This window comes from Phlebotomus papatasi, chromosome 3, assembly GCF_024763615.1.
Source record: "Phlebotomus papatasi isolate M1 chromosome 3, Ppap_2.1, whole genome shotgun sequence".
NCBI lineage: Eukaryota > Metazoa > Arthropoda > Insecta > Diptera > Psychodidae > Phlebotomus > Phlebotomus papatasi.
In genome coordinates this window covers 84,399,022-84,425,005 of record NC_077224.1, presented here as the reverse complement: position 1 = coordinate 84,425,005, position 25,984 = coordinate 84,399,022, and the positions used below count along the sequence as shown (strand labels likewise).

General features: G+C 34.2%; 1 protein-coding gene across 2 annotated transcripts in view; it reads left to right on the top strand.

The window, feature by feature from the left end:
• Positions 1-25,984, top strand: part of LOC129806103 (cadherin-87A) — a 167,575-nt gene that overhangs the window by 123,847 nt on the left and 17,744 nt on the right. For both annotated transcript variants that reach the window (XM_055854456.1, XM_055854458.1), the window contains exons 5-9: positions 5,929-6,074; positions 15,049-15,163; positions 15,305-15,497; positions 15,567-15,874; positions 15,935-17,866. In XM_055854456.1, coding sequence (XP_055710431.1) covers positions 5,929-6,074; positions 15,049-15,163; positions 15,305-15,497; positions 15,567-15,874; positions 15,935-17,866 — 2,694 coding nt within the window. The remainder of the gene's footprint in view (positions 1-5,928; positions 6,075-15,048; positions 15,164-15,304; positions 15,498-15,566; positions 15,875-15,934; positions 17,867-25,984) is intronic.

The window sequence follows — 25,984 nt, the reverse complement described above, 5'->3', positions numbered from 1 at the left end:
CAAACTTTAAAGTGTCATATACTGCCGATTCTTTTTATCCAAGTTTGATTAATCTTTATAAAATTAGCTAAATAAAACTATTTTCATCATTTAGAATTATCTTTAAAAATTCAAATAAAGTAAAAAGATTTATAAATATTTTACCTCATCTTCAGTTGGAAACATTTTCTTGATTGCTGCTGTATATTGCTGAAATTCGGACGGAGTAATTTTGAGTCGGTGGAACAAATGATTGTCAATTATTATTGCAACCATATCGTTTTTTTTGAGAGGACGTTAAAGTCTTCGAGGCTTTATAATTGTCCATTATGATCTGTCCTCTTACGGTTCTCTCTAACAATTCCTTCAAAGTGGTACCTTTTACGGGAAATTCATCACCTTTAAGATCATCTTCAATTGGAGGGAGTGACGAATCAACCTATAATTAATGCAGAAATATCAAACTGGAAGTTACTGTTCTTTCATCATCTATTATAAAACTGATATCAGATACTTCAAAACCACAAAACATATACTGAAGTGTAAGATTCTTAGACTGTACATGGACTGTAAGAAACCAAGAGGCATAGTGGATACTTGATACCTCTTCTCCTTGAACTACTAAAGGGGAAAGGTATGACATTACAGTCCATGCACTACCTTAAGACAACCTAACAAGCTTTAGATTCATCTTGCACCGCGAAATTCAAACCCTTCAAGGACATTCATTAAATTCTTGATTAAAAATTGCCCAACTTGCATCCGGAAGCACATGAAAGTTTAACTAAACCGGCAATGACCAAAAAATGTTCACTAAAATTTCACAAATGAGACACTCATAACAAAAGAGGACTGTTTTAATAGGAAAATGCATAAAAAGGAGACTACTTCTGCTCTGAGCGTCTTAAATGTTTCATTCAGGACTCCAAAAACTTCTATAATACCAACTGAAGCCTAAAATACTTAATCAAAGAGCAAAAAACTTGCGTCCGGAAATTCAAAACCATTAAATATGTTCACTTAAGTCTCAGGTTCTTAATTAAATATCACCCAACTTGCACCCGGAAACACAGAAAAATCTAACTACACCGAAAATGGCAAAAGATATTCTCTAATTTTTCATTCCAGACCCCAAAAACTCCTATAATATCAAGTGAAGCCTAAAATTCTTAATAAAAAAAGAACGTCCAACTTTGTGTCCGGAAATTCAAACCCCTCAAACCCTTCAAAAAGGCTCACATTCTTAATAAAAAGCCACACAAATCAAATCCGGACACTCAACTAAAAACATATTTCACAACGATGTCCACTATAAATTCACTGATCATTAATTAAACATTTTATTAAGATACGAAATAATTTTTTCGACGCTCCGGACGCCCCCATGGAAAAGTAAGGTTAAGATGGGTTAAGACATTTATACTGCACTTACTCCATTCACTTCCCTCCACCTCTTGATATGATGTTTGAAGATGATAACATCTCCAATAAACTGCTCATTTTTAAATATTTTCGAGAGGGCATCCGTGTCCAAAAGCTCTAAATGCTTCTTTCTGGTGACGCCACATTCTGCGAGACGCTTCACAGCGTGCTCGCTGATTCCCCATTCTCGCACAATATCTCGTATTTCCTCTAATACTCCAACTTGAGAGTTATCAACATGATCTTCGTCTTCGCAGATATTATCCATTTTTCTGAAAAAATCAAGGCAAAATTAAAAAAAAAGTAAATAAAGAAAAAAATTGTTTACCTTTGGTGTTAATAGCTTGGCGTCTACTGACAAAATGGCCGACCATCTTGCGGCAGAAGCCGCAGAAGCACATTTTTTTTCTCACTCTCTCACACGGCACAGACACATTGCTACACACTATATTTGTTTCTTTCTCTCTGAGAGAGTGAAGAATAAAAACAAGTCTTCGCTAAAGATTTGAATTTATGACTAAAACGACTAAAACCCAATCGGAGATATGAATGAAAAGATTAAATTTTATTCTTTTAGAATTAAATTTATTCTTTTTTTGCAGAATAAAATTAATTCGTCAAAAAATATAATTTTAAGATTTCTTTTTTCTCTCAGTGTATCAAATGCTCCTCTTTGTCTTTTATACCCGGGAAAAATTCTGGGGGAAAATATTGGAGCCGCATGGTGGAAAATGATGGAGGGAAATCATGTTGAATAATTTTCCACTATTCATGAATTTTTCTCCATACTAATCAATGGACCGTTTTTACTCTTCTGCAATCAAATGAATATTTGATTACAGAAGACCCAGAATATTGAAGATTTTTCCAACTTTTCCATTTACTCATTTATTCCATTTGCTTTACGGATTTTTGGCAATGAACATTTTCTAAAAGCAATTCTATGTCATTGAAATCGGCCCTGATTAAAATATTCCTATTTTGAATTATTTAGTCAATTAGTTAACTTTAAAATGTATGGAAAAATAGACTTCTAAAAGCTTTCTAAAAATACTGTTGATAAATAATAAATAATAAAATGATAAAATAAACTGTTTTGGGTTATTTAATGTGCTAAAATGTTATCACACATTGAGCAACAATTTTGGATTTTGGGCCAAACTAAATGAACCATTTAGGGGATTATCTGGTGGCAAGTGTCCATTATTCTTTATAGTGGTCGTATACAATATTTCTCAAATATTTTGAGGTTAAAATAACATTGTAAAATAAACCATGGTTCTCATTCCAGAATTTAATCAACACAATATTTTAAAATTCGATTAAAATCCACAATGAGGTTATAAACAACATAACCTCAATTAAAACGACGAAACCTCCATTTAAATAATGGATACCTTGATTAATTTTGGAGGTTATAAATTAAGGAATTTTAAAATGAAATATTCTAAAATAGTGAATATGTTTCAACACTAAATCTACCGGCCGTTTCTGGTCATTTTTTCTAGCACGCTTGGTCAAACAGACCCCCATAGCAAAAGAAAACGGAATAGGAATAACAGGCGAAAGATTCCTCGGAATTTTCCAGTATCTTTCCTTGAAAAATTCCACAAGAATTTTCCATAATACGTTCCAAGGAAAATTTAATGGATTTATGCTGGATTTTTTAGAATACATCCATGGAAATGCTCGTGGAATTTATGTGGATTTTTCCACCTAAATAAAAATAGAGGAAAAATGAAGCTGTCACATGCACCTCGTGATTTTACTTCCGAATAATAAAGAAATAGCAAATATTACGAGGATTATAATATGTTTTACTAAACCAGCAATAACGAATTAACACTTTATGCAATAAAAAAATATTTTGTATAAAAAAAATAACTTTTCCTAAAATATATATTAAATGACATAAAAACAGTATTATTTTAGGTTGTCGAGCTATTTAATGTAATCACTTCACTATTATGTACACGAAACGCAGTGTCGCATAATTAAATATATTATAATTGCCACATGAATCACTAAAAATGCTTGCGGAAGGTTTGGAAATAAATTATCCACGTTGTCACAACACCATTTTATTTGTTTGACATTCGAGAAAAATAGTGGAAAAAACCATATAAAACCCTATAGAAAGATAGTGGAATTTCCATATGATTTTTCCAGCTTGTCCCGCGGACGTTTCACATGTGAGTTTCCATATAAATGTTCCGCGGAATTCAACGCTGGAATTCCAGTGGATCGTACTTGAAATTCCATGGAGAACTATGATTCCAATGGAATTTCTGACTCCAAATTCCATGGAAAACTTAGTGGAATTTTAGCGTCAAATTACGCGGATTTTTGCAATTTGGACGCTAGTTTTCCACTGGAATTTCAGCGGAATTTTGCTATGGGGGACCGAAGCAGATACCCTATAGCCAATGTCCGCGGCAATTCCACTGGATTTCCAGCAGTCTTCTCTGCCATGTCCGCTGATCTAACCGCTAAAAAGCCGCATGAAGTGCTCTATATTTTACCGCTCAAAATCGGCGTAGGCTTCTGAGAATTTGACGCTAAATTTCCTCCTAGTGTTCCATGAACATTTGCGGAACTCTGTATAATACCGTCGAATAAGAAATGTCCGCGAGTTTCCGTGGACTTTTCCGACGAATATTTCCACGTATTTTCCTATGGATTATTAGCGGTATAATCGTCAGTCAGTCCTTTAAAAATTCGGAAATATCCTTTTTATTTCCACGAAATTGTCCGCAGAATTTTCCATGGAATGACCTTAGAGGCTTCCATGGTTAAATACGTTAAATATTACGGAATTCCACGACTTTTCCAGTGGAATTTTTTAAATGGCGTGGAATTTTCATAGAAAATTTCTACTAAGAAAACATTCACAAATAAATGGAGGACCAGTGCCTTTTGGTACCTTGGAACTTGGAGACTACTCATCTATCAGACAAACACTCTTTGAGTATGTCTAGCTCGCAAGAATTATAACGTTAGGACGAAAAATAAATGCGGAATTTTCGCCTTTGCTTCCATGGAGTCAGAAAATGTTCACAAATATATTAGCCGAAAATTTCTCGGACTTATTTAGCGGATAACCAAGCGAAGGAAAGATGATAACTCTGCAGAACTCTACGCAGTATATTGGCGGATTATTCCGTGGAGGCTCACGCGGAAAAATAGCAGAAAAATTCTACGGATTTCTTTTTAAAGCGAAACTTTGCGGCCGATCGGCTATTAGGTAGGATACTCAACAAATTTTTCTTGGAAAAGAGGAAAAAATAAAATTAAACACTGAAATATACATTGCATGCATATTTTAAGGAATTCATAAAGTTTGATAGCGACATTGTACCGTTGTAGGTTTAAAAAGTTTTTAAACCTGTCAAATTAGCCGGTCTTGATAATCTTAATATTAAGAATATTTTGCATTTAATTAGAAAAATTCACTACTTTTTTCTCTATTTTGTATTTAAAGGAACATAACCTCAATTAAAATGACTGAATTTTAATTAAAATATCAAATGGATGCCTTGATTAACTTTTTGAGGTTATATCTTAATGATTTTTCAAATAAAAGCTCTAAGATATATAAATTTTCTCTGTTTCTTATTTTTTTTTTAATTTTTTTGAATCAAAAGCAACATAACCTCAAATTCTTGTATAACCTCTTAGTTTCTTTTTAACTTGTTTGAAAGAATTTATCAATTCTATTTTACCTATTCTATCTTGAAAGGACTATAAGCCAAAATCGGTTACTCAGAAGTTGGTTAACAATTTCAAAATACGATGAACATAACCTTAAAAATGTTCATACTCCCAATAGAGTAAACTTGAAAGTCTTCCGAAAATTATCAATTATTTTCACAAACTTTGCTATTTCAGAGGAAAATAATTCAGTTTTTATTTTTCAATCTCTTAATTTTATTACAAAAATACCAGATTTTAACCTCACATCTTTTATTTATCTGCAGTATAAGAGAATGAAGCCTATGTCTTAGAAGTTTAAATATTAAGTAGTTCTTCGTGAAAGCATTAATTAAATAACGAATTCACAGAAGTGTTTTCAGTGGTTTCTTTTTAATACTCCTGTTGATTTTTGAAATTATTTAGCAGTGTGAGGTTATGACATAACCTGCAACCTATTTGAAGATTAAATGGAATAAAATGTAGAATTGTCAAAATTAATCATTTATTTTTCTAAATTTACCCAATATTCTATTCTAAAATTCAATTTTTCGATTTTAATCTTTTTTTTGTAAATTACAGTTGATTCTAACCTTGCAATTCTTTATTCAATTTACGAAGTTAGAAAGTAAAATGCAATAACGCCCAGATAATTAAACATACAAAGCAATTATGCAAGAATGAAAGTATTCAAATTACCACTTGGCAATTTAAGATTTAAATCTAGCATTTTCAGGTTAGGTCTAACATAACCTCTCATTCCAAAATCACTTTTCCGTTTAACGACAATTATTAAACACTTTTTTTTCTCCCCTATATTTACTTGGCTATTCAAAGGTGCCATATGAGACGGAAGTTCTGGAGGATGCGGAAGTGGGTACGACGGTCTTCGACAAGATTCTCGTGACAGACAAGGATATAGTGGGTGAGAATCTGGACATAACATGTGTACCCAACAGTCAGAATCCAGACGCTTGCACAGTGTAAGTAATCAGCTTTAATTCCTCCTCTGAGATGATTATTTCTACAAGATATTCGGACAATAACTCTGGGGAAATGTGGATGACACTCATTAATTAACACTTTGAGACCTTTTCCTTCACTAAAATCCCCTTGAAATGTTGTGCCAGCACAGTATATGGATTTCGATGAAGCAACAAGTGGTGTAGAATTGCTTCAAGTATTTCATTCTTTTCCCACACTCTCCTTGCCATACTCCACGACCCCTTCGAGGTTTAGCAAAAGAGAGAGAATGGATAGGGATCATTTGAAATATTCTCGCAACTATCTCTTGGGATTAAGTTCAGTGGGAAATGGATCTTCCAGGAAGATTCCTAAGGAGAAAAATGAGACGTCTTTTGATATTCCTCCAGGATACTGTTTACTACCAGCAAGCACCTTGAATGCTTGTTATGTGTTGAGGGATGTTAAATTACATCTTCCTTCAATTTTCAACTCTTGCGGCCTTAAGTTTAATTTTGTGAAACGATGGATTGCTCTCATTTACCCTAGAAGTTTATTAAGGATTTGAGGTTAGGCTTAACATAACCTTGAATAAGTTTTTTTACAAAATTATCCAGGTTGTTGTATTCTAACCTTACAACCTTTTATTCCTTGAGCAAAATCTGAAAATCAATTAAATCATAGTAAATCAGAGTAAATCGAGTCAATCAGATAAGAAAAAGTACGACTTTTCTTTTCTAATCTGGAGATTTTAGCATTGTTTTCATATTATTTTGAACATAACCTTCATAATTCAAATTTTGTGTGTATTCTACTGTAGTTAGACATTTAATTTCATTTAAAATCTTAATGAATTTAATTAAAAGCGCTGGAGTTGAAAGTAACATAACCTAAAAATGTGCACAAATTCATTTATTTGGCCTAATTGGATATGCATTGACCAATTTTTGTTCATCTTGAACCTTGGCCGAATATGAACATAACCTCAAAATTCAAAATTTTATTTTTTCACAATTGCAAATGAGCTGAGTGCAATTAAAAAAAATAGCTTAGGTACTTTTTACTGATATCCAGAACTTTATTAATCGAAAAAAATTTTAAAGCATAAATAGCGGAAGGCATTCAAGCTTCGCACACACTCTGCCTTTGAACACTTTATATTTTTCCTATATTCCTTTAATGAATTTGACCTATCTATTCTGACAAAAATAGATCAGATTCATTAAAGGTCCTTACACATTGGTTGCATTTTCGTAAAAAATTGCATTTTTGACAAAATTTTGACGTTTCCACCTACACCAGCGCGGACGATTTCCTTCAAAAGAGCAATATTGGCCGAAAATTGCTCGCAATGTTTAGAGCCCTTAAAGGAATATGGGAAAATATGAATTGTTCGAAGCCGGAGTATGTGTGTGAAGCCTGACCGACGTAATTCCTTACTTAATTCTTACACAGAAGACATAACCTTAAAAATATGTAAGGGAGACTGGGGCAAAACTTGTCAAAACGCATATTTAATTCTTTCACGAGCTCTGAGAAAACTTAAACGTTTTATAATGAGTATATTCTTATAGGAAATTTGCTGCTCTACAACATTGCAGAAGACTATTTTCCTCTATCTCGAAAGAAATGTGATTTTCGAATCATTTTCTATAAGTCGATTTTGTGGAGATTCTCAAAATTTGCTGGGCCAATTTTGTCAGTCTTCGGATAATTAGTGCGACGTCTTACTCTCGCAAATATTAAAAATATCAAATAGACATATTTTTATAGGAAATTTATTTCTCTACAGCTTTGACGAAGATAATTTTACTCTATCTTAACGAGAAATGTGCTTGAATTGAGCTAATCAATATTGATATTTTCTGTAAGCCAAATATTCCAAAAATAGGGCTCAAAATTTCATTATTTTTTATTTTACATAATCCTTCCTCGAATCCCTTGAAACTTTGTAGGTTGAAAAAGCTTCATGAAGGCTATCTATAATAAAAATTTCAAGCCTCAGTCTCTTTTATTTTAAAGAATAGTGAATATTGAAATTTTCGTTTTGACAAATTTTGCCCCAGTCTCCTCTACTCTTACCTGAGGCAGATTTCCTCTCTCTAATAAACAGATTTGTATTTCTTCAAAGAAAGAAACTTAAAATGCTTTTCTTTTATGAGAAGTAATCAACTATCACTAATGGTACCTGAATTAAACGAAATAGTCAGAACATAACTCCAAATATATAAATTTAATATAACTGCTGAACTATCTCTTTGTTCTTATTTACTTCAAATTCATATTTACGTTTTTATTAGGGGAAAAACGTCTAGAGACTTTTTTATTGGGGGTCATCGAGAATCGGAAATCGATATCTCTTGATATTTGACCTCTAGCTCGGAAACAAACTTAAGATCCAGTAAAAATATTCCGAAAAAAATAGTCAAAATCGATACTTAACCGGTTCATTACCGATGAAGACCGATACAGTCCGGTTCGAAATTTCTATACCTTTTTAAAAAAAATCAAATTTAACCAAATCGGTTATAAAATGAGCCCTACAAAAAGGCCTTTGACCTTCAATAATTCAAAATTGCGAATTTCCCGGTCATAGGTACCTTTGGACGAAATGTTCGCCTGGACTACCTCTAAAACATATCCAAAAATAACTGAAAAAGCTTGGGCCAATTTTGAAGAAAACCAAAAAACCTGATTTTTGTGGTGATAGGGGTGGGGTGGGCAGGGGAAAACAACATCCAGAGATATTGTTTTTTATGGTGGATCATTGAAGACCGGAAGATGATATCTTTACCATTTAAGCTCCAGGACAGTGACAAGTTGAAAAAAAAAGACAAATATGAACTGCTCTCTCTTTTAGTTCGAGCAGTAAAATATTAAAACCTAGGATGATTAACTAACGGATGGAGCATTTTAATTCAGAAATGGTATATTTTTCTTAAATTCTTTGTAATTCTTAAGTCTTAGATCCCACAAAAATAAATATAACACGAAATGGTAGGCACAAGTACAGAGAATATATTTTTATTGAATTTAAAATGTTACTGGTGTTACAAATAGAAAATTTGTCAGAAAAATTCAAAAAATTGCGAATTTTACGTCTTTTTCATAAGGGTTTTAGGAACTGTTATCCTCGTGCAATCATTATAAATTTTGAGCCAATAACATAACATTAGATACTCTTTCATTTGGTAAAAGTTTTAAAATGATTGCATTTGGTTTTATTCTAAAACTAAAAAACCACTTAAGAAAAATATACCACATTTTTGTACGGAAAATATATGAGAATGCTCCGCCCTGATTAAAACAAGGTTATGGTTAGAGCTTCTTACGATGCCAGCGCCACGTGGTGTGCTGATGTTTAACTGAGGTGTTATTTTCTACCCATTACTAATTAACAAGTACAGAAATAATTGTATTAGGCGTTGTAATATAATTAAGTATCAGTGTGCTTGATTTAGAATTCTATTCTCCATTCAGAACAGATGAGAAATATTTAACCAAAAGATTAAGATTTATCCTTCTAACTAATTTTAGGCTCATTTGAGCTTGTTTTGTCACGCCTCTGCTTCAAGCATCTCACCTTTAAATATCCCAACAAGGCATTAATCCTGCTTAAGATAAGCCGGATAATTGAGCATTTCGCAACAAGAAAAGGAGAAGAGAACAAGAAGAAGCCTCGGTGAAAACTCAATTTTCCTCACTAGCACCCAAACTGTTGTATTTTTCAAGTTTTTCCACCCCTCGTTAAATGCTTCCTCAGCAGCTAGTACAGAATGACGGTGAGTTTGTCTAATTAAGCAAAATAGAGTTGAAGTCATTAATTTTCTATGAAGATAGCTAAAGAGAGAGTCTCCGCTTTTGGGGGCTTGCAGAAAGAGTAATTGACTAACACAAGAATCCCTCTTTTGGAGCATCCTTCGAGGGAATCTTGAGTTTGTTTTTATTTTCTTTTAATTAAAAAGTCGTAGAATTTATTGAAGCAGAAAGGGAATGCAAGCCAGCGAAAACAAGTGTGAGGATATTTGAGACCTCCAAAAAGCTCAAATAAAGCTCTCAAAAGCTACTATTTTGTGTACAAAAGATACAAGTGGCTCAAAATGTGAAAAAATACAAAACAAATTGGTATCATTCTGTAATTCCCTTAGGAAATGCCTCATGTATGCCTCCTCATACCCCCCCAAAATATACTCCAATTATTCTCTATTTGTTCACTCTCTGTTTTTACTTGATGCCGTTAGCTTACTAATTTACATTTATTCCCGCACATTTCTTTGGGAATGGAAACTTTTCTTCCTTGAGTTCTTTGTACATATTTTTTGTTTGTTGGAGGGGAATCCCACGCGAGAAAATTTGCCTTTCATTTGGGAAAACATCGCTCTCTCCTTTATCTTTAACTCGAGTCACCGGATGGAACAGGAGGAGTTGGAGGAATTGTGGTAGAAGACGACTGATTGCTGTTTCCACAATTTGTCTCCATTCTCTTGTTCATCCTGCACTTTCATCCCCTTCAGCCACATTGAAGATTTCTCTCGAAGACAGAGTTGAAAAGGAGCTAGCTTTGTAGAGAGGAAAGCTTTCAAAGTTGATGATCAAAAGCACTTTGTTAATTTGGAATAACAGGGGCCTATCTCTATTCACAAGTTTACTGTCGATAGAACAGCTTCTAAATTTTACCCTACAACTGCAAATAAAAATTAAAATTTCTCTAGCTAAAAGTAAACTTGTACACTGAGAGAAATCTGAAATGTTAAAATAACATTCCGGAAATTTTAATTTTACCCTGCAGTATTGATCCAAAATCGGTGTAAATATTACCCATTTTAGGTGTATTAGGAGTTAAAGGTACCCTTTTTCATGTTAATTTTACCCTTAATAAAGAGTAAAATTAACATTAAAAAATGTTGATATATTTTTACACCTAAAAAGTGTTAAATTTCTGAGGAAAAAATGTTAATCGCACCCTCTTTTTTTCTCAGTGTACCTGTAGGGGAATTCTGTAACTGTATGACAATGTCGACAATTTTAAAAAATTGTATGCAATAAATTCTGAAAAAATCCTAAACCTGTTTCATATCAATTACTGAGGGCTTCATAGAGCTCCTTTCAATGATCATTCGATGCTCATTGGGCTTTAATATTGTCCTACTCTCGAATTTATTATCGAAATTTGTCATATGACATTGTCATGTGATTCCAGAATTCCCTTGTTGGAATTATACCCCTTTAGGGGGAAATGGGGCACCTTTGAAATTGGGATTGTTTAAATGGAACTGAGTGAACTGAGCCATATCATAATGTATAGTTTAGCTTCTCAATCTGTTTGTGCAGCTAAATTAATATCACGATAAGGCTCAATTTTATCTAAAAATAGGTGAAAAATTCCAAATTCAAGAGTGCCCCACTTTCAAAGGAGCACCACTTGCCCCTAACATTGAAATAAAATGGGATTTGATTTCCCGTTTACAAAAAAAAAGTATTTCGTAAAATTGTTGGTAAATGTTTGTGAATTTTCACTGAGAAAGTTTTCCAGACCATGGTGTCACATATAATATTTGTATTAGGAGTAAAAAAGACTGAGAAAGACGTGTATAAGGTAAGATGGGATATTTTCGAAGCATGTCTAATTTGGAACTTTAAGATTTCCCAACAATTTTAGATGGCGAATGAAAAAACAACGAAGTATTACTAGTACTTTTTCGTAGTTTTCTTCTTCTCTATGACCATCTGACAGTGGGAAAATCTCAAAATTCCAAAACAGAAATTTACCGAATTTACGCCATCTTTCTTAACTTAATTGCAAAATATCAAATAGAAAACTACCTGTGGTTATGTAAAAGAGTGCACTCTAGTGGAGTAATACGATCAATAACATGTTACTTTTTCCTTTTTTTAACCTTTTAGGATAAGTGTGCCAAATTTCGGCCAACTTTTAATTTCGGACAGCTTTTAATTTCGGCCACTTTGAGTGTAATTCCGGCCAAGAAAATAAATTAATAAAAATTATGGATTTAATCTTCGAATATTCAATGAGTTTATTTTTGTTTTATATACATATTTATTAATTTTAGGATGTATTAACCGTCTAGGGCAGTAGTTAGAATCTTACATTTTATGTTTTAAAATTATTTCAACTCTTCACATTCAGATTGTAATATTTGGTTTTTAAATTTTTTGGACCGATATTTCTCCATGTCCTAAATTGACCTCTAGATTAGCGTATTAACTTAAAAATTTTAAAATGCAAACTTTAGATGTAACAAATTATTTTAAATCATTGTCAAAAACTGTTTTCTTATTGAATTTTTATTTTATTGATTGTCTCTGAATTTTTTTCGCTTTTTCTTGTCTTATTTTTTATTTACAGAAATTAAATAACATTTTAACACTAAACCTATCGACCGTTTATGATCGTTTTTCCTAGGGCATTCGGTCAAATGAAACACCGTGGTAGGGTAAGACATTCAATGATTTTTTCTCGAAAAAGAGGAAAAAATTAAAATTTCAACACTGAAAAATATATTACATGCATATTTTGAGAAATTCATAAAATTTGATATTGCAATTGCATCGTTATGTGTTAATTTTAAAAAGTTTTTAAACCGGTAAATTTCATCGGGTCTTGGTAGGTTTAGTGTTTAATAAAGTAATAAAAACTTTTTCCTTCAAAAATTCAAAATGGTGATTTTTTCGATTATATGTATGTTTAGACGAAATATTGACCTGGACTACATATCCAAAACTCTCCTTAAAAATAAGTACAGTAGAGTTCCTCAAATTTGAAGAATATTTTCAAAACCTAACAGAATTCATGTGAAATGCACTTTCCCTAAATTAAGAAAAATAACTTTAGAGAATATATCAATGTAATTTATGGTGAAAATTAAATTTGTTGCGTAAGTTAATAATAATACCATAATATTGAGGAAACACCAGAGAAAAATAGTACAAATTCAGACTCCACGCAAAACTTTCTTCACATAACCTCAAATTTTGCATTTCATACTCAACTGTCGTTCAAATTTGCGGAGTTCAAATTTGAGGAACTCAACTGTAACAAAAAATAAATAAATTTTGACGCTTGTATGCAACTATTCCGAAATTTCGTACAGTTGGCTTTAAAATACATTCAAAATCGCAGCATGTACCACATGCTGACCGATTTTAATTAAGCTGAAAACATGTATTTTTAGCTGAATTCTGCTGACCTTCAAACGACACTCGCAAAGCAGTGCCATTTAATTATATTTGGTTAGTACTTTTTGTTTGAGAACTGCTAACGGATCAGCATATTTTTGCTGATCGACTCAGAAAAAATATGCTGAAACGCTACTTTTTTCAGATAATTATGCTCTCTGGGATGTTTTACTAAAATTTTGAATTAAAATTTGAAACTTCAAACCCTTTAAGAACGAAGAAGTCACCGGTGCCCCTAAAAATTGTCATATCGACCACTCAGAATAAGAAACGAATAACTCGCAGTAGACAAATTTGACAGGAGAGCGATTTGAAGCTGAGATTTTACATGCAGAGTATAGGATTTTTGAGATTTAAAATCTCTCTTTGAAAATAATTAACTTTCAAGTAATATTCACAGGGAAGGTAGAGGGTATAAAGAAGTATCCAAAAAGCGAATAAACGTTTTTTGTCAAAAATTGAGTTGTCCGACTTCTATTCTAAGTTGTCGATATGACCTTCTCCTTAACCCTTTAAGGACGATTGGAACACCGGTGTCCCATAAAGAAAATAATTTTTCCTGACTACCTAAAGATATTTTTTCCTTATGTTTGTACGTAATTGCAAAGTAGAAGGTTGAAGGAATCTAGGATATTTTTTGCAAGTCTCGAGCTATTTGCTATATAGTAAATTTTTAAACTCAAAAATGACGAATTTTTAAATTGTCAAATTTAATTTATTTTTTGGGCTTCCAATTTTTTTTTAAGCAAAACTTTTTTGGCAATAAAAATTACAATACTCAGACATAATATTTTTCATTAGAGTGAAAATTATCATTCATTGGTAATGTCAGAAAAATTACTTAACTTTTTGGGCTATTTTTGTTCCTATTGCTCATAGAGGTAAAAAATACACCGAATCAGACTCTCTTGAATTTCTAAGGCTAGATAAGGGAAGAGCACCACTGATCGGAATGTTAAGAGACATGCTCCATATTTAGTTAAAAATATAAGGCCCAAAACACTTTTTGGTATTTTTGTTTTTTCTAATTAGTCTATTAATTATCCATTTAACTATATCTGTGCATTTCATTTTTAAATATTTACAATAAAGTAATAAAAAATAGATGTAATTACAAACTTGCACTCTGTACCTCGGATCGTCAGGAATTTTATTAGGTGTCTTGCTGAAAATTAGTTTTTTAAATTAAATCTGAGTTAATGCAGTGTATGAGAGTTAAATGGTAAAAAAAAAGTTAATAATTTTTAAATATTCATTTTATTTGGAGCAACAATACGGTATTAACCTAACGATTCGAGGAACACTGCCGATCGGTGGTGCTCTTCCCTTATAAGACCTTGTACTGATTTTGTTTATCGGTTTCATTTTTATTGCTGATTTTCGGTCCGCGAAAACTGTCTCGTCGTTAAAGGATTAAAGGGTTACCACTCTTACTTTGCATAAACTTGGCCCTTGACAAATCTTAAATAGAAATAGCCAGAATCATTATATCCTCCCAGTAGATGGAGAAGTTGAAGAATGGAGACATGAGAAAGGAAGCCCCCTTCAAAGGGTTATCATAAAGGATCTTTACCGAAAGTTACAGTATCATCTTCAAGAGCATTAAATAATTAAGCAATGTTATTTAAATTTGGGTCCAATTCTCTCTCTTTCTGGATCTGATTGCTAGTTCCAGGCCTCGATCCTTGATTAAATTGTCTACCCTTTCATCAACTCTGTTCCCCCAAAGTCAGCAAAGAGAAAATAAGTGAATAAAGCTCTCATCACATCGTGTCCGTTTTGGGTTCAATTTTGCAGTTTCACATTGAAAATCCTCAAGAGTGAACAGGATATTCTAAGGGCAGCTGTGGTGCTTGCGGGCAAACTGGACTATAATGAACGGATGATTTATCAGATTGAGCTCAAAGCTACGGTAAGAAATTTCTCTCATCTTGCGTAACCTCCTGCCCATTTCTATAAAGAGGGAATGGGAATGACCTGGAGGATAATTTGTGGAAATTGGAGAGATAGAAGATGAGACAAGAGCTTTCTGATGCGTGTAAATTAATTGCAGGATGATGTACACATTTCAACAGCAAGTTTAGAGATCAGAGTCAAAGATGTTCAGAATTCACCACCCGTATTTCAAGGCTCATTGGCATCGGTAATCAATGAGGATAGCCCCATAGGGACCCTTGTGATGACGATTCAAGCAAGGGATGGTGACCGGGGACAACCCCGGAAGATACTCTATGAATTAGTCTCAAGTATGTGTTTCTTTGATCTTTCTTGCAATAAAAAAAAGCAAGCTTAATTGCTCTTTGATGTCCTCATAGATCCTATGGATTATTTCCTGCTGGATTCCAAGACAGGGGAATTGAGGACAGCAAAGCCCCTTGACAAGGAAGCCCTACCGGATGCCACAGGTCTCGTGTCCCTTACAGTAAGGGCTCGGGAGTTAGTGGATGGGCAACCAGGGAATGACCCATTAACCATGGCGACTACCCAAGCCTCCGTTACGATTCGCGATGTCAATGACTCTCCGCCAACTTTCAACCAGAAGGAATACTTTGTATCCCTCAATGAGAACACAGCTCCAGGGACGCCTCTTCCTCTTGAAATGAGCGTCTCAGATCCGGATGTTGTGAGTAACTCCCCTTGACAAAATCCTTCCCAAATTCATCAGCAAATGAAACCTTTTCAGGGCCAGAACTCAATCTTCTCCCTGAGACTGAATGACGTCTCAGGAGTGTTTGATGTTGAACCGAAACGAGTTGTAGGGTCATCTCAAGTCAGCGTTCGAGTGGCCAATGGTACTCTGGATTATGAGAATCCCAATCAGAGGAAATTCATCGTGCTGATAATTGCCGAGGAGACAGACACTGAACCCAAACTTTCCTCAACTGCAACCCTTACAGTGTCCGTAACCGATGCCAACGACAACCGTCCAACTTTCGAGCATGACTCCTACTCTGCCACTGTCTCAGAAACTGCCCATCCTGGCCAACTGGTGACCACAATAACAGCCAGGGACTTGGATTCTGGAGACTTTGGAGATAGGGGCATTCGGTATTCCTTGTCAGGAACTGGAGCTGAGTTGTTTCAAGTAGATGCCATAACAGGAGCAATCACAGTGGCGGAATGTCATCCGGATCAAGGGAACAGGAGACGTCGAAGGGACTTGCCGATGAATTCATCTGAGGAGGATGATCCTCTCAATGACGCCAAGAACGTTAATATAACCTACGTTGGTCAGACGGGGGTGCTACCGGTAGAAATGTCCAGGACAGAGTCAACAAAGGACTACGTCACCTACCAAGTCAGTGGAACGGACTATCAAGACTTGTTCCACTCAGCCAGTGGGGAACATCAGAACTCCATCCTCGGGGATTCCAGAGAATCCTTCGAAACCTCAACATTCCCTACAACAGAATCTCCACTGGAAGTTACAACCCAAGAAGGAGAAACCACAACGGAAGCCCCAGCCGTTCCGCCAAAGTTTGGACCAGGAAAGGCTCCTTGTTTGGATTATGAAACCCATCCTGTCTACTACCTCTCCTACCGAGCCATTGACGATCTAGGAAGGGGTCAAACCTCAGTTGTTTCTCTCAGAATCTCCCTAATGGATGCCAATGACTCTCCGCCTGTTTGCGAGAGTCCCATCTATCGGGCATCCCTGGACGAAGGGGCGACCTTCTTTGATCCTCCGCTATTCGTCAAAGCACGCGATCCCGACGCAATGTCCGATATTACCTACAAAATAATCGGATCGGAAACCATCCAGTCGCTCTTCCTGATCGACAAACGATCCGGGCAGCTGAGTATCGCGAAGAACGTGACTCTGGATGTCAATCACATCCACTCGGAGAATGTCAGGTTCCCAGTAGAGGCCAGCGATGGACTTTTCAGCACCCTCTGCGATGTTAACATTACAATCCGGGACGTGAACAACCATGCTCCTCAGTTCTCAAGGGACTCCTACGTAGTCACTATAGCTGAAAACTCCCCCGTTGGAACACCAGTTGAAAGGGTGGAAGCTCAGGACCTAGACACAGGGATCAACGCAGAGATTCGGTATCGCCTGCAATCCGGAAGTTTCGATGACTTCGCCATTGACAATCGAACCGGGGTGATATCAATTGCAAGAAAACTCGACTTTGACCGAAGGAATACCTATCAAATGGAAGTTGTAGCTTCGGATCTAGGAACACCCAGCCTCTCAGGATCCTCTACTGTCACCGTCAGCATCCTCAATAGCAACGACAAAGCTCCCTATTTCACTCCTGCCACGCAGAGAGCAGAAATTGCGGAGGATGCAGAAATCGGGACAGTTGTTCACACCCTCGTGGCCATTGATCCAGACATTGTGTCCAGGGAGGCACTGGATTATGCAGCAACTGAACCCATCACAGCTGTGGACAAAGATGGGAAGGAAGTGCAGACGGGAAGTGAAGATTTCAGGGATGTATTCAGTGTGGACAAACATGGAATTGTGAAAGTGAACAGGAAGCTAGATAGAGATTTATTTGCAGTCATTCGAATCACAGTGCTCGTGACAGACACAACAGCCCCATCAATTCAGCAGGGTCGAGGACTCCTTGTCATTACCATCATCGACGTCAATGAATTGCCACCGGTAAGTGCATGAAAATAATTTAATTTCATTTAATTTATCATGATGGTGAGATTATTCAGTGATAATTTCAACTGTGCCGATTTGCGTGTATTGTCCAGGAATCATCCGAACTCTTCCTTCTGTTTCTACTCGCACCACAGACCTCCTTTCTGGAAATATTATCATTTAAAAAAATAGTTTTTCATTAAAATTTTCATAAGAAATAGGGTAAATGTCCCAATTCAAAACCATTTCCCGACGCTTTAACTTTGACAGAAAATTCAACACATTAAGTTAATATTTTTTCTGAAGAGAATTAAATAAATTTGCTCCTTGACTCTTATAGAACGTTACTGTTTAGTGAAAATTCTTTAAACATATTATGAAAACTTCTTAAATGCAAGAAAAATGCACGAGTGTAAAATACTGCTATTGGAAACATATTAATCCAAATGGAGACAAGGGAATGTTTCTAATTGGAGACAAACAGTGTAACTGAAACCGCGACAAAAGGCTTCCAAAACCTTGTTGAGTTGCTCTTGAACAATAAGAAAATCTCTCGAAAAAATCATATTTCCGGGGTTTCTTATTGAAGCATTTGCAGACACTTCAGAAAACCCTTTTTGTTCACGAAATAGGTAATTATTTCATTTGAAAACTTCACGTACAGTTAACAATAAAAATTAGTACTTAATTTAACTAAAAATAGCCAGAAATATGACATAAATGTTGAACAAAACGAATAAACAACAGTCACCTTATTGTGTTTTTCATTGGAAAACACTTTTAATCTTTCTGAGAAATTAACAAATTAAAATTTGTGAATATGAATGGATTTTTACTTTATTTGGAGCAAAATTAACTAAATAATGAAACTGTGGTATAGAAAATATATAAATATAATAATTAGTACTGTATTTATTATGAAAACAATTACGTTTCCATTTGGAGTAGCGAAAAATTTCCATTTAGAGCAGGTTTTGAATTAGCCTAATTTACCCTAAAATAGATTTTTATGCCTTCGGCACACCTTTTAAATCGGTATAATTCCATAAAATCAAAATTCGCGTCCCTTTTTTTCTCAAAAGATTTGCATTAGTCTATCGTTCTCTTTCGGTCTCAAAATTGGACTGAACCAAATTTAATTTGGTGTGATGTTCAAAAGAAGAAGAAGAGTGCGAAAGAGTAAGATAGGCATATGCAAAGCTTTTAAAAAAGAAAGGGATGCGAATTTTGACTTTCTGAAATTTTCCTGATCTAAAAGGTGTGCCGGAGCCATTAGGAATAACAAAAATCGAAATAAGGGAAGGCTTTCAGGCTTCGCATACACTCTGGTTTCGAGCACTTTAAATTCAATTTTACATTTAAAAAAAAAACATCTGTAAAAAAGCAGAAAGGAAACCTTAGAAATAAGGTAAAGCACCCTTACTCGACCGGGTTCCTCTATTCGACCGGTGGGTCAATTTTTGAATATTAGATGGTGAATTTCATCAATTTCTATGAATTTGTCACTGATTCGTATTATTTAAAGAATAATTAACCTATTAATGTTAGATCATACACAAAATATTATAGCAAATATAATTAAATTAAATAAATAAATCTACCGGTCGAATAGAGGAACCGGTCGAATAAAGGGTACTTTACCTTACTTCGTTTTAAAAAAGTAATTCGAAATCCATCTCAATGTCTTATGCATCAGTGAGTTTCGAAAAATCCTCCTTAATAGTTCGCGTCTGAGATAAAATCTCACTGTGCTATAATCCTCTCAAATGTGTCTCGGCTTAAATACACTTTTTATTGTATTACTAAATTTTGAATAATGAACGTCACAGGAGGACTATTTTCTCTAAGATTTTCTCAAATTAGCTAAGTGCTTTGTTTTCGTTTGAACCTCAATTTCGAGGTTAAAAAACAATTGAGAGATGCAAATTGTAGCTAATAAAATTCTATATGAAACCCACAAAACAGATTGTTAGGGATAGTCCTAGTTTTCGAGATATTTTTGATTAAAGTTGCTAAAAAGTTTTGATTAAAGTTGCGATTTTTCCATGTTTTCTGACATATATGAGACTACAGCGCCCCTAGTGTCAGTTGTACGAACTCCATCTGTCAAAAGGATTATCAGGCATCTAAAGGAGGCCAAATATTCCCATATTAAGAAATAAATCGGTTTAGCGGAATCGAAGGTATAGGCACCCAAGTATCAAAAAACGGAAAAATCGGTTTTGCCTAGATTCCAGGCGCAAAAACAAAATGAAATCAAAATGATAAGTATTTTCGTAAATCATTTGACCCTAGCAATAGAAAAAATAGTATGAGAACCCAGGGACAAAAAAAGTTTAAAATTGTTGCACAGTGTTTTCATCTAGGGTAAGTGTGCCAAATTTCGGCATAGTTGCATGCAAGCGACAAAGTCTCAAGTTTGAAATGTAATATTTTTGATATAAATTGAATATTTTTGTTACTCTTTTATAAAGAATGTTGCTTGGAACCTTGCAGACAATTTATCATCTTTATTTTGTCTAAAATCATTCTTAATACATTTAAAAATGAATAAAAATTTAGACATAGCATTGATGGCCTATTTTGGCCACCTTCATTCTCATAGTTCCTTGCCCTTCCAGAATTCTTTAAATATCTTTCTCAGATCATCTTGCTCGTCGAAGCGACATTTTTTGTTATTTTTTTGCATTGCACAATCTCAAGAGTATGTAAAAACTAAAAATTCATGGAAATTCGAGGAACTAAAAAATGGCCGAAATTGCAAGTTGGCCGGAATTTGGCACACTTACCCTAATCTTAAATTGGGATTACCTCTCTTAGATTACTTGTGAGCTCTGTCTTTACTTATGCCTCCCCTCGCAAAACACTTTACAATATCACCAGGGGCCTCTCGACATTTCATTTTTTCATACGTTTTTGCATAGAGACACTGAAGACTATTGGCAAGTTTTTTCCTAAAGAGAATTGACTTATCAATCTGATATATTTCGAAATCGTGCACTAAAAGTTATCCAAAAATACATATTTCATAATGCTCGCCGAAATAATACAAGAACTACGAGCAAATTTGTTTAAGTCGCGGTGCAATAGCTGCAAATTTTTTACAAGGAAAAGTGAAAAATAGCTTCACTTTTTATTAGGCTTGATGGGCCCCTGATATCACAAAATGATTTCGAAAAACCTCAAATAAATTAAAACCTCAAATTGTGATGAGGCCATAAGGAAAGACAGGACAGGTCACAAGTAATGCCGCTACCTTAATTGAAAAGTATTATCGCGTTCAATATGAATCTGCTCTAACAATTTCTTATTAAACTGATTTTCTCTGCGAAATTACTATGGAAAATAATTTTAATAACTTACGTAATTGAGGTTGTTGCGCGGAAGTTTTATACTGTTCCGTGAGTCCTCCTTGTCGCTTCTCGAAAACTTTCAGTGGACACAGAAGAATTTTGACTGGTAAATTCAATAATTTCCACACTGTTGTGCAGATCTTTTGGATTTTCACCCAAATACTCTCTTTTGGAAGTTCTGGAGCAAATGACCGTATTTCACTCTGTCCTGGATAATTATCTCTTTCGGATAATTCTGTTATGACTCGTTCCCTTACTTTCTTCCTCAACTCCTTGAGTTTCTCTTCGGAAAGATTTAGCACGTGAGCTTGTTCTTTGAGGGCTTTTTGCAGTTGACAGAGAAAGAGATAAAATGTTGTGTACTTCCTGTATGCAACATATGCAACAGCACCCCTGATTATGGTCTTTGCGATGACTATGAGAGATTGATTTGTTGGAGGAAAGCTCAAGATCACGTAACATACAAAGATTGCAAGTTTGATGTAGATATTTCTGAGTTGAATGGTACAAATGAGGCTCTTAAGGAGTTTTGGGCACTTCTCACTAATAATACTGTACCTGAGGATTGGAAAGAGATTTTCAGGAGGAAGCTAAGATGGTATAGAGAGAGATTATCTTACAAGGATAATAAGAGGAGACAAAATAGAAGTACTCCTGTGACTTTGTAGAAGAAAATCAGCCCTTCATAGAAAAGCAACAGGAATTCCGTATAATTTGATATTCTATGAATCTTTCTAAATTTCTGAAATGAATTAACTTGTCCAGTAACGCAAGACCAAGGCCACAAAAGCTCCAAATTACCTCAAAAGTCTTGATAATGTCATCAAAGGGGCAGGTGTCGAGACAAAAGAATCCAATCCAGAGGATATTCATTGAAATAACCACTAAATTTCCATTTCTCACAAGAACTTCCAAGTAATTCTTTCCCATTTGGACATTCAGGGGGATCCTTTGGGGTTTTATCCTAAAGTAATTTAGACAGTGGTTAATTTTTCTGGGTGGCACGACAAGAGTCACTTTGAAAACTTTCTCTCCCAAACAGCAAAAAGTTGAGAGGGACAAAAATTGTGTGGAAAAACTTGGGAAATGAAACAATTTTCACATTGCTGGCTTTTTTTGCTCACAATAAAATATTAATTAAAATTGTATAGTCTTTCTCCCCTGTGGCTTTGGGAAAAGAACCCATCTTCATGCTATGATTTTCCTCCTTACCCTTACCCCGGGAAGATCTTTTGGGAAAAGTCTTCACGTCTTCACTGTCTTGTCTTTTACTCGATAATGACTCAAGAGGGATTCTCTCAGTGGGATAATTTTAATAATTTGATGAAATTCTTCATATTCTCCCCTACTATAATCCGAAAAAAATTCATATCCTCAGATCGGGCTTAAACTTTGACAAAGCTTAACTGACACCTCCCATAAATATAAATGCAGGATTTTTCTTACAATTGACACATTTCAAAGGGAATTTGTACTCAAAAAGCTTTGCGTATAGCCTTTTGAGAAAAAAATGTTATGGTAAAGCTCTTTAAAGGTTTTCCCAGAGGCCCATCAAGCATAATAAAAAGTGAAGCTATTTTTCACTTTTCCTTGTAAAAAATTTGCATCTATTGCACCGCGACTTAAACAAATTTCCTCTTAGTTCTTGTATAATTTTGGCGAACATTATAAAATATGTATTTTTGGATAACTTTTAATGCACGATTTCGAAATATATCACACTGATAAGTCAGTTCTCTTTAGGAAAAAACTTGCCAATAGTCTTCAACGTCTCTATGCAAAAACGTATGGAAAAATGAAATGTCGAGAGGCCCCTGGTTTTCCTTTATATATAACGTTTATAACCAATTTTTTTTTTGCAAGGGAGTGGACATCACGATTTTACCGCTCGAACTCCACGAAGAGAGCAGCATATAATACACTAATTTTCAACTCCCGCCCCCCCAATTTCCACCTTTCTTCCTACCCATGAGACCACTTTTCTCAACAAATCTTCGCGTTTCAGACGATTTCTGAGAAATGTTGTAACGCTGTTTATCCGTCTGTCCTTTCGGCTGTCGCCAGCTCTAGAAGCCAAACGGTTAGAGACAGCGACTTGGGTCCTTCGGAGAACCATGTTTTTTGGGATTGCTCGAAAACACGTCGTGCGATTCTTTTCATTTTTAGATATGTTTTATAGGTTACCCAGACAGACCCCCAAGAAGCATTTATCGCTATAAATATGAGTAAAGATATCTGATATCTGTACGAAAATGATGGCAAAGTCTTTACAAATTTATTCTATATATGGTCGGAGGAACGTCTCTTCGACAGGGAACCCCTTATTGACACTTTTGCCAAAATATTGAAAATTATTTAATGTATCTAGTAAAATATAAGTAATATAACGTTTTTTATGTAATATACCAATTACTATAAACAAAGATGTTCAAATTTAATATCCCAAATGGTACAGAGTAGGGTGTCAATAGGTGCTGACACGAGTTCTTAAAGTATCAATAGACGTTCCTTTCACCCTAACCGCATAAAAGAGGTCCATATTCGAGTGAATAGGAAATTTTTTGCATCCGAAATATGACAATTTTTCATATTAGACGTAATCACGTCATCATGCATGGTAAAATGTATCAATTATGACTAAATAAAATATAATCACTATACAATATCAATTTTACAACTACTGATCACAGAATTGTCATTTCTTTTTCATTTTTATTTAAGACTTGCTCTAATATTTGAATAATTATAAATAATAAAATAATAATATAAATAATAAATGAATAATTTTATTAATCCTTAACGATAGTCAGATTTTCTGTGCCTCGTACACTTTTGCGTATGAAGGTTTAATGCAATAACTATTTACCGTTAGACGATACAATATTAGTGTATGATATTTCATTCTCGACCTGAAATTCTCAAGGGAAAGCTGGTAATAATGTTAATAATGTTAGGGAAAGCTGTTCGGATGATTAGGAGACAATATGACAGATGTCCGCTTCGTAATCCGAATAGATTTTTTGAATTTGTTCAACGTCTCGAAAATATAACACAAAGTTTTTTTTGTAGAAATAGAATAAAAGTTTTAAAGAAGCTTAAAAACACATAATTAGAGAATTCTATGCTATTATACTTCATTTGTTAAATAAAAATCTCACAGGATAATGCATTTTAATTGCTGAACACACGCGCATACATAACCTCAAAATTATTTTAAATGTAACGGCCGATAACTCGTCCGGATTACGCCGATCTGGATTAGAGAACGGGCACTGTATAAATTTACATAGAGTCTCTCAAATCTGAATCTCTCAAATTCGAACGCCGTTTAGATTCAAAATGTCAATTGTGAGGTTATGTTAGAAAGTTCGTATTCTAGATGAATGAAAATCATATTTATGTGCTTATTCCTGAATGTTTACATACGATATTGTATAAGAAAATGAAAAGGAAGTATGTTACCACTAAAACTTGCGAGAAAGTACGAGAATTTGATTCAAATTACAATTTAATCTTACACAAATTTCGTTAGGTTTGAAAAAATCGTTCGAATTTGGGAGGTGAGAAATGTCAAAAATACTCCCCGAATGTTCGAATTTAGGAGACTCTACTGTATTGCCTTTTCCATATCATATAATTATACTTACTTTTTCAAATTTGATCCTTTCTATCTATGTACTCGACTCCAATGCAAACACTGTTGCACTTCAAGGCCTTAATTTATCAATATAATTTTTTCACACATTTTCATTGGAATATGAATCTCTGCTTCGTAAACAAAGCAGAATTTGACAATCTGGCAATTTTATACAAAAAGAACACAAGTTGTATACAACTTGTCTTCTTTACGGAACAAATGTAGCTAAAAAATATCAAAACGTGATGTTCATACAGTTTCACGGCATTATGTGAACATAACAGCAAGAATATGTAAGATAAATATACTTTCGATATTTTCGACATAGATTTATATATTTTCACTTAAAAATAGATTATATTATAACCTGTTTATGAGTCTAAAAACAATTAGTCGTAATTTTAAGGGGAAAACCCAATATATTAACTGGAATTTATCAAATAAAATGTATTATTCATATTAATAGAAAATAACTGATATTTTCTAACAATTTTTAGTTAAGTTATATTTCTGGTATGTAACGCATATAATTTTTATTTAATATACTTCCATCATGTTCATATATTATAATTTTTAGAAATAGGTTGATTACGTTAATGTTAGTTACATTTGAGACATACATTATTTGGATATCAAATGCAGCTTGGGACATTTCGTCCCTATATAAAAATCACTGCAAATGTATTCAGTGGAATATAAATACCGTTGAATTATTCCTAATAACGGATTTTCAAGGTCAAAGGTTAAAAAAGGCACTATAGAGCTCATTTATCAGGCAAATGAGACCATGTTTGGGCTCGTTGGAAAGAGCTTGGAATTTCTAACAAAACTGAACCGGTTCTAATCGGTTTTGAACCGGTTCTTAACCGATAATAAGTTTTTATTCGAAATTCAATTATTATATTAGTCTTAAGTTATTTTTGGCAATGTTTTGAGTTATTTAAAAATCGATTCAATTCAGCTGTGAATGTGGTAATAAACCAGTAATGAATCGATAATTAATTTTTCTCCGAAAAGCTGTACTATTACTATTCAAACTGTTTTGAGGGATATTTTGAGTGATTTATAAATCAGTTCAATTCGGTTGAGAACCGGTAAACTGTAAATGAGGAGCATTCAATGGGTCAACTGGTAGAGTACTCG